Here is a 12866-nt window from a genome sequence, read left to right as displayed (position 1 = left end):
TTACCACTAGAGACTGTAAAGGCAATCTCTAGCAGCCTACAATGTTGAAAAACTCAGGCCCTCAACAGTACGAAACAACTTGCAAGGCATGTGGGTCTCTCTGGGGCAAATATTTGATCACTCAGTGTCTACTTGCAACAAGGCTAAAAAATTCTCTACAGATTCAAACTATGCATAGAGAGAGAGAAAAAAAGTGCTTTTATCCGGTAAAAGCTTAATTCAACCACAGAGTAATTGCCAATAGAATTATTCAATTTTGTTTTATAAAATTGACTATTCTGTTACACTGAGGAACAAACTTACAAATGCCATGTTTGTAAGAACTTTAAGTTAACAAAATGAAAATTTTGTACAGACTCTAACATAGCTACAGAATTCAATTTAAATATCATTATTCACAAATAAACATTTATCGTTTCTTGTACAAACAGGGTTTAAGTTGAAGCCTGACTTTCTTCACATTCTCTGGTGCTTTTTCTGTCTTAATAAACTCAAAGGAGTAGAAGTGGCTGTTCTCTGTGTCCTAAAGAAAAATAAATGCAAAGAAATAGTCTAAATCAAACAGCTCTCATGCATTAAAAAATATGTTATTACTAAATTATAATCTAGTTATCCTCCATTGTTATCTCACTGCAAAACTAGAAAGAACTGGAAAATCATGTTTGTTAATATATCATTATTGATTTATTGATACTTGCAGGAAAGCAAAATTATAGTCTGGAACACCGCACATTTTGCCTGCCTTTCCATCTCTATTATAGCAGCATAATTTATGATAATCAAGTAGGAGATTATTCTAATGACTGAATAGATTTTTTAAAATGTTTTGAATGTTTGCCTGTTTAAGATATCCTGAAGAACAATTACTGAGTTGGCACAATCAACACATGATTATCAACACTGTCCAAATGCTCTTTTGCCTCTCTTACTGCTCTGCACATCTCTGGGTGAACCAATAAGACTGACCTACAAAGTTACTTTATTAAACAGCCTCAAAAACTACAATAATACATAATTAAATTGAAATCTCTATGATCTAGTTTCAACAAGAAACAAATACTCTAGAATTCACTAAACTGTAACTTAGGACGGGCGGCCATTTGGATCCAACCATTTGGATCTAAATAAGAAGGAGAATAACCTGGTGTAAGGGCAGAAAATCTGACCCTGAAAAACTAATAATGGGTTATAAAGTCATTCACCCTATATCCCCTATATGAACTGGCCTGGAGAGAGCCAACCTGTGAGGGTATGAGCAGCCTACTCATAGGAGTCATTGGATTAAATGACTGCTCTGCAAATAGTGGCTAAAATATGAGGCAATTTCACAAGACCTGGTGCAAACACTGTTACCTCATTAAGTTCTCTCTACGTTGGAACAGTACGGAAAATGCTAATAAAAACAAACAGGAGTGATTAGTACATTTGATTCACCCTGTGCTATATTGAAAGCACAACAACAACACATTATTGTATTTTTTACCTTGTGAATCTTCTGCATTAATGGTGCTCTCATAGATGTGCAAGTTACCCATGCCATGGGCACTGACACACCCCCATACTATGACAGACACTGGCATTTGGACCTGACACTAATCACAACTTCGATTGTCCTTTCTCTCTTTGGTCTGGAGAATGTGATGGTTGTATTTTTCCAAAAACAATTTGAAATGTGCACTCGTTGGCAAGGCCGTGGGACCATGCTACAGCACCCCCTGGTGTCGAGATGATGGTTGTTCTTTTCTTTTTGTCAGTCTTTTTTTTTAATAAACACATTAAAACATTTTGGATATGTTTTCCTAAATACTGTATGCTTGAGGAATCTTGAGAAATAATTTACAACAGTCATAATTATTTATAAATCATGAAGGCCTTCATCTCAACAACCCCTGAACACCAAGCCCCGTTTGGACTATTTTAACTATTGGAGCACCTACCCGTGCATCTCATGGTAACGCTTTGGTTTACTATAAGCTGCCACTGAGCAATTTTAAATTCACAGTTGTCAGTACCTTTTAACATTACACTGTGTAGTTTGGGCTTTTGAACCTAAAATGTGGATATGTTGTCTGATGTGCGCAAAGGGACCTGGTAGTTACAAGACTGGCTTACATTTGATTTATATTGTAGCGTGTTTAAAGATTATGTGCGAGTGTTATGAATGTCCTAATAATATAATGCACTTAAGTTTGATTGTGCTTTCGTGTTGGATGATAATGGGAAAGCCGCCCTTCCAGGGGGTCCATGTATGGCGCACAGGGGTGTGTGAGAGAGAAGTGAGGGAAAGGTATTGTTCGTAAACTTTGTGTTGCCACTTACATGTTGTACGGCCAAGAATAAATCTCAGAAAAGTAGAACGACTGCACTCGTTCATTAACAGTGAATGTTACAGTAATACAGTAGCCTATGTTATATTTCAAGGTGACGTTATACATGTAATAAAAAAAGAAAAAAACATTCCCTGAAACCTGCTCAAACTCGTTATACAATTTTTAGAACACCCACTGCACACTGTGTATTAAGTAAAGTCTATTTGTCTGTGCCAGTGCTATGTGTGGCCCTTAAAAACCCATGTACATAGGGTGACCAGACGTTCCGATAAAATCAGGAGAGTCCCGATTTTACGAATCGTGCCTTTTGTCCCGATAATCAGTCTTAGCCTAATATTTTACGAAAATGATCATTGCTGTGCATTGTGCTTTTTCTGTATTGAAAAACTTGCGACGAATAATGAGAATCGTTCATTCCCAAAGTCTCAGTATCAGCGGTGATTTCTTTCTACTGTTGAACTTTCCCCCTTAATTACCCCTCCCAACTCTGATGTCTGTCAGCCCATAAGAAAAGTTTACTCATGTGCTTGAAGCCAAAAAACGGGGAGGGAGAGATAATCAAATAAAATAACAAATAAAAAAACCATCCCATTCCTAATATACATCCTCTGACAAATCATCAGTAAAATCGCAACCCTGAATCAACGAGCCATGTGATGTCATAAACCACTATACGGATGGGATTTGTTTTATGTGTGGCAACGTAATGATTGCCAGAGCTTCTCACTGATTTTAATCCCGTCCAAAATGAGCATATCGGTATTTTTTACAGACTTTTTGGGACTTTTTCCGGGATTGCGCACGACAATAAAGATTACAGTGTTTTTATCTTCTATAAAATGCCCTTAAAATAACTCAGGTAAAGGTGGACCACTGCAAATTGACATGCTGGTAAAAAGCCATTGAATCTGTGCTGTCTGTGAGCACTTTATTGTTTCTGAAGTTCTCTGTGTCTAAAGTCATTGGTCAAAGACACCAGAAAATGAAAAGACGTGCTTCACATCCTCAAACAAACGCTTAAGAAAAACATGCATCAACCCACATACGCAACAGCCAGCGTGAACTATTTAAAGAGAAAGAAAGGATCATATTTTCTTTTGGCTAAGAAGAGTGTAGCACCGCATTTTGGGATATATTTTCCAAAAGTAGGCTACAAATAAAACTACATATTTTGAATGTATTGTTCATCTTTTTTTTTTTTTTTTTAATTCAGAGAGTAATAGAGCATTGCAATCTGTTGTAATTTGTCAAATATTTCAATACATTTCTTCTAATAATCCCATTATGCACAAGTTTAAAATTTTCTCCATAATCAGCACAGCTAAATACATTTTCCTCATAGATCAATAACGTGAAACAGCAGTTTAAAAGCAGTATACACATCTAATGAAATCACTTAATCCCATGAGAATTGACGATAAGAGAAGTCCTCTGTAAAATGTCATGAAAACTAATCTAAAATAATAATTTTAGCCATAGTTAAAATATAATATTTATAATATTATATATCTTTAATTATTTGATTTCTTTATTTAATTTTGTAAATGACAGTTTTTTGGGGGGGTTTTCCCCCCGATTTTTTGTCATGGTCATCTGGTCACATGTAGTACATGCAAAAGTGCACCTCCCACAACAGCACCCCCAACATAAATCATCTTCTCATGGCCCAGCTCATTGGACTACAAAACACGATTCAACTGTTCTACTTTCCATCTCAGATGAGACCGAGCCCAGAGAAGTCAGTGGGGCTACTAGACAGTGTTGATGTATAGCTTCTGCTTTGCGAAGTAAAGCCTTAACTTTTATCTGTGGATGCAGCAGCGAATGGTGTTCAGTTGGTGTTCAGTTTACCGAAGTATTCCTGAGCCCATGTCATCATATCCATTACAGATGAATGATGGTTTTTAAGACAGTTACGTCCGAAGGATCGTAGATCTCGTGCATTTAGAAGTGGTTTTCGGCCTTGCCCTTTACGCACCAAGATTTGACCAGATTCCTTGAATCTTTTAACTATATTATGCAGTGTAGAGGGTGAAATACCCAAAATACTTCCAATTTGTCTTTGGGGAGCACTGTTCTCAAAGCGCTGTTTTTTGTTGACATGTCTGTTGGCAAACTGGCGAGCCTCGACCCAATCTTGCTCTTAAAGGTGGCTCCTTACATAATATAGCATAATTGCCTCACCTGTTTAACATCTCCTGTTTCACATAACCTTGTTATTTAATAATATTTTCAGATTGTTATTAGTCCTAAATTGCCCCTCTCCCCAGTTTTTTGGAGGGTGTTGCAATCATCTGATTTGAAATGAGTGTATAAACCATTCCAAGGACTATTCGTTGGTTTAAAAAAAGTGACGTCTTTGTTCCTTGAACATTTCCTACTAGTTGTCATACTCATTCAAAACAACATCGGGAGGCGCTTCATTCATAGTGACTTTAACATGAATAACATTACTAACGTTAACACGTTTGTCATGAAATGTCATTATTAAAATGTGGACCATGTTGTTCGGTGGCTGGATGCCTGGAACTAACGATAAATTAAAGTGTTTAGATCTAAGAAAAAGCAACTGCAAATGAACGCATGAACCGCAGCAGTGAAGCGAGACAGCTGGATACGTGCAGTACTAAAAACTGTAGCACATATCTTATTTGTGGTAGGTGAAAAGTGATAATAAGTGTAATAAGTAATAAGTGGTGCACCGATCAGGAAATTTGAGGCCAATAACGATCTCCGATTTTTTAACACTAAGATCGGCTGATACCGATTTTTTCTTAAAGTGCCCTTTGCCACAATTTTGTTATATGCTGCAGTTATATGTTTATGACCCACACAAAAAAATTACAGTAACACTTTACAAAAAGGTTCCATTTGTTAACATCATTTAGCAACATTACAGATCTAATGAACTTAATGTTAGTTACAACATTTACTAATACATTTTTAAAATCAAATGTTGTATTAATGCACAGTGTTTTTATTAACTAACATTATGATTAATAAATGCTGTAAAAATATACTGTTATTGTTCATGATACCTAATGCATTAACAAATTTTAAAGAAAAGAAACCTTTTAAGTGTTACCAAAATTACATTAATTGTAAATTGCTAACATTTATTTGTATTGAAATCAGTTATTAATAGTTCTGTTGCCAATATCAAAAGGTCATTGTGGCATACTGGTAACCAAAAACCATGAGAGCATCACACAGCAGGTATACTTTCAAAAATAAGAAAAATATATCCATTTCAAGCTCTAAAACTGCTCCAATGAGAAATCATTCAAATCTATGATTTGTTTACTGTCTTTGGCATCTTGTTGTAACACAAAGCATTAAATATTAAGCAAATGCGTGAAGACGCGGTGCCGTTATTGAAGGTTAATCAGTTACTGTACATCTGTTATTAGTGGTATTGTGACCAACATAAATCTGATTTAAATTGGGATCCTCACAGAATAGCACTGAGATGAGTAACTGATGATGAGATATTGAGAGCACCTGCAGAGCGTGCATGTTTGACACAGAGAGCGCTCATGTTGAAGGGAGTGAAGCTAAAAGCGCTCATGATCGCTCAAACAGTTTCTATCACTCAACACAACGTCTGATTGTGATGACTCACATTACATCACGTGTACTCAGATTTATATTCCCATGTTTATTTGTAGTATAATTCATTTTTATACCCGCTAGCAGCCACTTTTTCCTCTTCCTGCTCACTGTGCAACAAGTCAGAATAACTATGACTCTAGAAAATGGACAACTTAATATTCGTACACATGTAATTCTTACACATTTTTAAAAACAATGTGAATTACATCATGTCTGAAAGTTTACATTCGTGAATGCTTAAAATTGCCAACAACTCAGGGGCCTCGGTAGCTCAGTGTGTAAAGACACTGACTACCACCCCTGGAGTTCACGAGTTCGAATCCCAGGGCGTGCTGAGTGACTCCAACCAGATCTCCCAAGCAACCAAATTGGCCCGGTTGCTTAAGTCACATGGGGTAACCTCCTCATGATCGCAATAATGTGGTTTGCTCTCGGTGGGGCGAGTGGTGAGTTGTGTGTGGATGCCTCCACACGTGCTATGTCTCCGCGGTAACACGCTCAACAAGCCACATGATAAGATGTGTGGGATGACAGTCTCAGACGCGGAGGCAACTGAGATTCGTCCTGTGCCACCTGGATTGAGGCGAGTCACTACGCCACCACGAGGACTTAGAGCGCATTTGAAATTGGGCATTCCAAATTGGAGAAAAAGAATTGCCAACAACTCACCCTCCAAAGTCCACGCTTGTCATGATTTATGGGCAGAGCAAGCACTCATTCATTAGAGTAGCTGTGTATGTGTGATTCCCTGCGTGCAGCAACAAAGATTGGCCCTGATTCTAGGCATGATCAGCTGAAACAGTTTTAAGATGAATATCGGCAGATTTCAATCTGTGGCCGATCGATCGGTGCACCCCTACAACTAATTATAAGTTTGAGAGGGAGAGCTCTAAATGTGACTATAGATCGCTCCCATTATAATGAATGAAGCTGCGCATTTCATTTACTATTACATTTAGAAGAAGCCTTTAGCAGACGCTTTTATCCAAAACGACTTAAATAATATTCTAAATCCTTACCTTGTCCGCAGGTCACGCAGACAGCTTCACTTACTATAATAGGAGCGATCCAATATTCCTGATCTTTCTCTTGCGTAGACGCAGTGGTGATTTCTCAGGGCCAGCAAAACCTTCTCTGCTGGCATAACATGCCTAATAAATTCTCACTGACCTTTTTGCCTATGTCACTTTCCACTCCTAATTCATCTACAAATGAATAGCAAAAAACAAAAAGTTTATCCAATCAGAATTTATTCCTCGATGCTTACAAAGTGTGCAAAGTGTGACAACTGTTTCACAAATCGCATGCCTGAAGCCAAGCTCCTTAGCCGAAGCAGCACGTGAGTCTGAGCTCCACCCTGTCAGGCCTTCAGAATTTCCACAGAATCCCTCAACACTGCAGTGAATAGGCATCTATAGTCAGACTGTCAGATTCATCAGCCATTTAGACTTATTTATTTGTTCTTGGTGGGTGTAGTCTTTAGGATATGTCCCAGTCCAGGCCTTCTAGCTGGCCTTGAGTGACGCAATCACGCTTTAAGTGATGTACGTAATTTGAAAGCGAAGAGCGCAAGATCTTGCTGAAGAGTCGGCTGTCATCACTGCTGTTACTGCCATTGAGAAAGAGATCCTTATGGATTTAAAAACCTGAGATGTTCTGCATGATCGTGCGATTGATTAATTAAACAGGAAAAGAGGGCTGATTTTCACATCAAACTAATTGGTAAGTGCTTTTTGCATTGTTATAGCAACATCAGGAATTTTCTAAGTGTAAATTAGGCTGCTTGAGCATTCAGCGTCGGATCAAGTTTTGAAAAGTACCCTGACGAAACAATTTATTGCAAGCAAAATTTAAATTGCAAATAATATTAGAGAGCTTTTTCTTGGTATTAGACCTCCTTGGTTCTGGCTTTCATGCGGGGACGTGTTTTATTAGTTGACTTCCACATAATGTATGATAGGCATTGTGAAACTGTGTTTTCTTAATGGTATGAATCGCACTGAAGGCCTAGACTTAAAATGCTTGGGCCGCCACTGCGTAGACGCAATCCGTATCAACAAAACGTCTTTATAAGTCACTTCAGTTAAAAGTTTGATGCTCTTTGAGAAAATATGTTAACTTAGAGCCTTATTTAAAGGATCCAGTAATGATACCGGAAGTGCTCCCAGGCCAGTAGCATTCTAATTCCTTTGTTATTGTTACATATTTTCAACAAAAAAACAATTAAATTAAATTCACAAGGTAAAACATCAAATAATGTGTTGTTGTAGTGCTCTCAAAACAGCAAAGTGTGAATCGAATTTAAACATCACTCCTTTTTGTTTTTATTACCCCCATTACCATTAGAGGAAATATATTTACTGAAATAAACAGCACATTACCTTACTGACCAACTTAAATCCCAAACTTGACAATGCACCAAGGAACGAGCGCACACTTTCAAATCTACTGGCCACTTCTGCAATTTTAAGAATGCCCCTGTAAACAAAATAAGAGGAGGAGATTGGTGAGACCCTAGTCTAGACACATTTTTTTTTGGTGAACTTTATGTTGCCAACTATAAAAATCAATTAAATAGAACGTAATTACCCCTTGACCAGTACTCTGTTTGCTTCTGCCAAAAAGTCAACAAGATTTGTCCCCATAAGAGAAAGGCAGAACACAGCAATATCTACCGTGGAATCACAAAGAGGCACCTGTGAAAAATAATAAACAGAGTTTAGTTTGGCTAGTGGCATAACAAATCAAGGCATTTCTGTGTAATATATGATGAAATTATAGTTATTACTCACCTTTGCCATATCACATGCAGTGGCAAGTTCACAAACCGGAGCAAGGTCAAAAGAGTGCACTTTATTTTTTACACTCCGTGCAATTTTACAGTCCCCACAACCAAAGTCTGCAACAACTAAAGAAGCTGGTCTGAAAAACAGAGAAAACAGCAAATTATAAGGCATCCTCCTAATAATGCACTGTAACCTGGAATGTTGTATTTTTGGAATAAACATCATATAGGATCATGGTACCTAGGGCTGGGCGATTCATCGAATTTTATTTTCAATTACGATTTTGGCTTCCAACGATTATAAAAACAAGATAATCGAGATAAAATGATTATTGTGCCGCATTCCGTTTCACAATGAAACACCCCGGCATTATATCTTTAAAGCTTCCTTTACTAAAGCTCAAATAATAAGGAAGTGGGTTATGAAAATAAACTCAGAAACTGGCATTTCTCTGTGCGGTCAGCACGGCGTCTATGGGTTGCGTGAAGTGACCGTGGAAGAGATTGAATCTCCTCCTGGCTGAATCACACTCTAGCACGGGGACGCACGTCACTCACGTGCGTTTGCTGCAGTTAGATTATAATGTGATGGTTCGTGAAGTACTGAATCATAATATATGTGTCACGTTCACTGTGTTTTTCTTATCATGAAGAAAGCTCTATTAAGAGGAGTAAGTTTGTTTTTTGTGAGTTAAAGATGGAACGGAGTGAACATAAAGGGGAGAGAGTGTAGTCTTAGCCCGTTATACACTGGAACAAAATACGTTTTTTGGCTTGTTTTCCAAAATAATATCTAAAACTCAAACAACGTACATTTACTTTAGGAGCTATACTGCAGAAGAAAAAATTATTATCAGAGAACGTTGAATACAATATTTAATCAGGGCTCGACATTCCCTCGATTATTCCCTTTTCTCCCAATTTGGAATGCTCAATTCCCACTACTTAGTAGGTCCACGTGGTGGCACGGTTACTCGCCTCAATCCCGGTGGCTGAGGACAAGTCTCAGTTGCCTCCGCTTCTGAGACAGTCAATCTGCGCATCTTATCACATGGCTCACTGTGCATGACACCGCGGAGAGCATGTGGAGGCTCATGCTACTCTCCACAATCCACGCAAATTACCCCATTGAGAGCAAGAACCCCTAATCATGACCACGAGGAGGTTACCCCATGTGACTCTACCCTCTCTAGCAACCGGGCCAATTTGGTTGCTTAGGAGACCTGGCTGGAGTCACTCAGCACATCCTGGATTCGAACTCGCAACTCCAGGGGTGGTAGTCAACGTAAATACTCGCTGAGCTACCCAGGTCCCTTATCTATTATTTTTTTATCTATTTCTATTCATTGCTGTTTTTTTATTGTTATTTAATTACTGACTGTTTACTAGTCTTGAATAATTACTTAAGTACTTGAAACCATTCTTCCGTAATTAACATATTAGTTAGTGTTATTATTTGTTGTGGTTTTGAAGCTGATATTGAGAATTGTCAAATTTCACTACTGACTACTGAAATATTGGTATAGTGATCATGTATAGCCTTTATTGTACATGGTAGATCTTGCTGCAATAACGATGAAAAAGTAGATCTCATTCCATAGAAGTGTGAGCACCCCTGCTGTTAATGATGGCAATGGAGCCTTTTCTTTTTTGACTATCATACGTAACAAAATAATTAACAAAGAAACTAAACAAAAACATTTATTAGAACCAAACTTATTCTCATGCTGTTGGAAATCTACAAGAGTCTCTCACCTTTGGTGAATATAGGAAATAATTGAATCCACAGGGTTTGCAGGCCAGTGTTGAACCTGTGCTGTGTAACCCTTGTGGTAAATTCCAATGGCTTCAGGGTCCTGTTGAAACATGCGTTTGGCTTCACCACTGGTTGAAGTGTAAAGCAGCTCATTGATGTGGCGGAATCGAGCAGCTTCTAATCGCTTCTCCATCTTTGACCTTAAAGCACTTGAGCGATCAAGAGGCGTTTGCTCTTCATCACCCTTTGACTTCACCGTTTTGTCCTTTGGTTCTCGCTCCTCTGTGGCTTTATTACTTTCATCAGTAAGATGCAAATTTATAACATGACACAATTTGTCTGCACGTAATTTTGATATTTTTGACATTTTGCATGGTTTCCCTTTATCACCCACTTCATGAGAGACTTTATTGTTGCTAAGAGAGTCATCTACTATCCTAGGTTCTGCACAGGAAGTTTCATGTGCTATAGATTTTATGTGATCGGAGCTCATAGAGTCTCTGCAATTTTCAGTATTGTCCACGACAGAAGAAATGCCATTCTTTTCACAAGACTTCTTCATTTTTTTGGATGGCTTGTCATTTTTTTGCACTTTTTGTACTCCTATGTCATCTTGTGTTTGAACTAAGGCTTCCTCCTTGGCTTTGGCATTATTAGCACCTGTTGTTTTTGGTAGATATTTGTTCTTACAATGTCTTTTGTTCTTCATCCTGTTCCTCCACTGTTTTCTGCTCAGCCTTTTCTCTGTTTGAATTTTTTCTTTTTCAATTTGAGCTCCTTTTTTGTCACTTACCTCCTTTTTGGACTCTTGTGACGTCTTAGAACCTGTGAACACATGACACTAATGTGAATATGCACCAACAGGTAAGAGGGTGTGCATATAAAATGACGTTTAGTATTTGCTCTCACTGGTTTCTTTTATAATCTTCTTCACTGACTTCTTCTTCACAGGTGTTTCGGGTGACTCCAGTTCATTCTGCTGTTTCCCTTCATTATCAATGGTAGAGGTTCTTTTGCGTTTTTCGCAACTTTTCTTTTTTGTTTTGACTGAAGGGGTGTCCTCTGTCTCCTCATCACTGTCCCCAATAGGTTTCCCAGTCTCCCATTCTGGAACCGACCCCAACGTTTGCAAAGTCCTCAAAAGACTTCGCTTACCCACAACCTTCTCCTGTTGGGTTAAAAAAGCAGGGGAAAACAATTTATAGTTAACAAGATTTTAGATTCATGAATAGGGAAGAAAACAGAACTAGCTACTTTGTATTATTTTAAATTTGTATTATTGTTACTTTTGTAAAAAAAAAAAATCATGTCAAATTAGAGACCAAGGTGTCCACTGTCATTTTTAAAGGAATGTTCCAGGTTCAGTACAAGTTAAGCTCAATCAACAGAATTTGAAGCATTATGTTGAATACCGCAGAAAATAATTTAAACTCGTTGCATTTAAAAAAATAATAAAAATATAAAAATCGTGGTTACAGTAAGGCACATACAATGGAAGTGAATGGAGCCAGTACATAAACATTCAAATACACATTGTTTTAAAAGTATAACCACAACATGTAAACATTATACATGTTAACATGATTTTAGTGTGATAAAATTGCTTACAGAGATTACCGCTGTTCTGTCATTGTAATATTGGATATAACTTTACACAGACAAGGTTAGTAGGTGACTTTATCACACTAAAATCATGTTCATTCATCAAATCAGTCATTTGTTGTGGTAATCAACATTATGCCAATAATGCTGTCGATTGACCCTAACTTGTATTGTATTTAATATGAGGTTCGTAATTTTCAAATGTGTCTAAAACTAGCTACTTTTTATGCTTGGTTAATTTTATGTTACATTATAGATAAAAGATCACTGTAATCAAGGAAAGTGACTAGTACTTTTAAATAAGGGGCAATCTGTGAAAAATATATAAATGAAGTAATAATGTTCTACAATGATCTATAATGCTACTCAGCAGTAACATACCTTGCCAGTAACAGGTGACACTGCAACAGCCTGGGTTGATCCATCAGGTGATGGAGAATCCGTCCATTCTTCTTCAGCAAACATGTTTTAAAATGCTGTTTATATTGGAGACACATATAGTGACATAAAGACACAGATAGATAATCCTAAAATTTCCTGTAAATGCAAGCTAATAGTTGGTGTATGTCTGTCACTTCTAATAGAAATTGTAATTATCGCTCCCGAAAAACACATATAACAGTATTCCACAATGCATTTTTAAATTAATTAATTGCATTTTCGCAACATGCTGTACTCACATCTCTCCCACACGTGTAGAAATCCGTCACGTGGTTTTGTGTACATCCGGGTTACTAATCTTCCTTCGAACGCTGCTGCAGTGGCTGAAAACTTAGTGCTG

General features: G+C 37.6%; 1 protein-coding gene across 2 annotated transcripts in view; it reads right to left on the bottom strand.

Moving 5' to 3' along the window:
• LOC127429557 (ribosomal RNA-processing protein 8-like) overlaps positions 1 to 12866 on the bottom strand; it is a 21295-nt gene extending 8429 nt beyond the window's left edge. The window contains exons 1-8 of one of the 2 annotated variants that reach the window (XM_051678674.1): positions 12766 to 12866; positions 12467 to 12561; positions 11393 to 11651; positions 10483 to 11308; positions 8735 to 8864; positions 8532 to 8638; positions 8324 to 8420; positions 401 to 523 (exon numbers count right to left, since the gene is read on the bottom strand). In XM_051678674.1, coding sequence (XP_051534634.1) covers positions 410 to 523; positions 8324 to 8420; positions 8532 to 8638; positions 8735 to 8864; positions 10483 to 11308; positions 11393 to 11651; positions 12467 to 12550 — 1617 coding nt within the window. In that variant the 5' untranslated portion in view covers positions 12551 to 12561; positions 12766 to 12866 and the 3' untranslated portion in view covers positions 401 to 409. Of the gene's footprint in view, positions 1 to 400; positions 524 to 8323; positions 8421 to 8531; positions 8639 to 8734; positions 8865 to 10482; positions 11309 to 11392; positions 11652 to 12466; positions 12562 to 12765 lie in introns of those variants that run through there. The other variant, XR_007895308.1, reaches the window with a different exon arrangement.

This window comes from Myxocyprinus asiaticus, chromosome 39 (assembly GCF_019703515.2).
Source record: "Myxocyprinus asiaticus isolate MX2 ecotype Aquarium Trade chromosome 39, UBuf_Myxa_2, whole genome shotgun sequence".
In the NCBI taxonomy this organism is placed as follows: domain Eukaryota; kingdom Metazoa; phylum Chordata; class Actinopteri; order Cypriniformes; family Catostomidae; genus Myxocyprinus; species Myxocyprinus asiaticus.
Note: the sequence above shows the minus strand (reverse complement) of the source record. Positions and strands in the feature narration are given on the sequence as shown.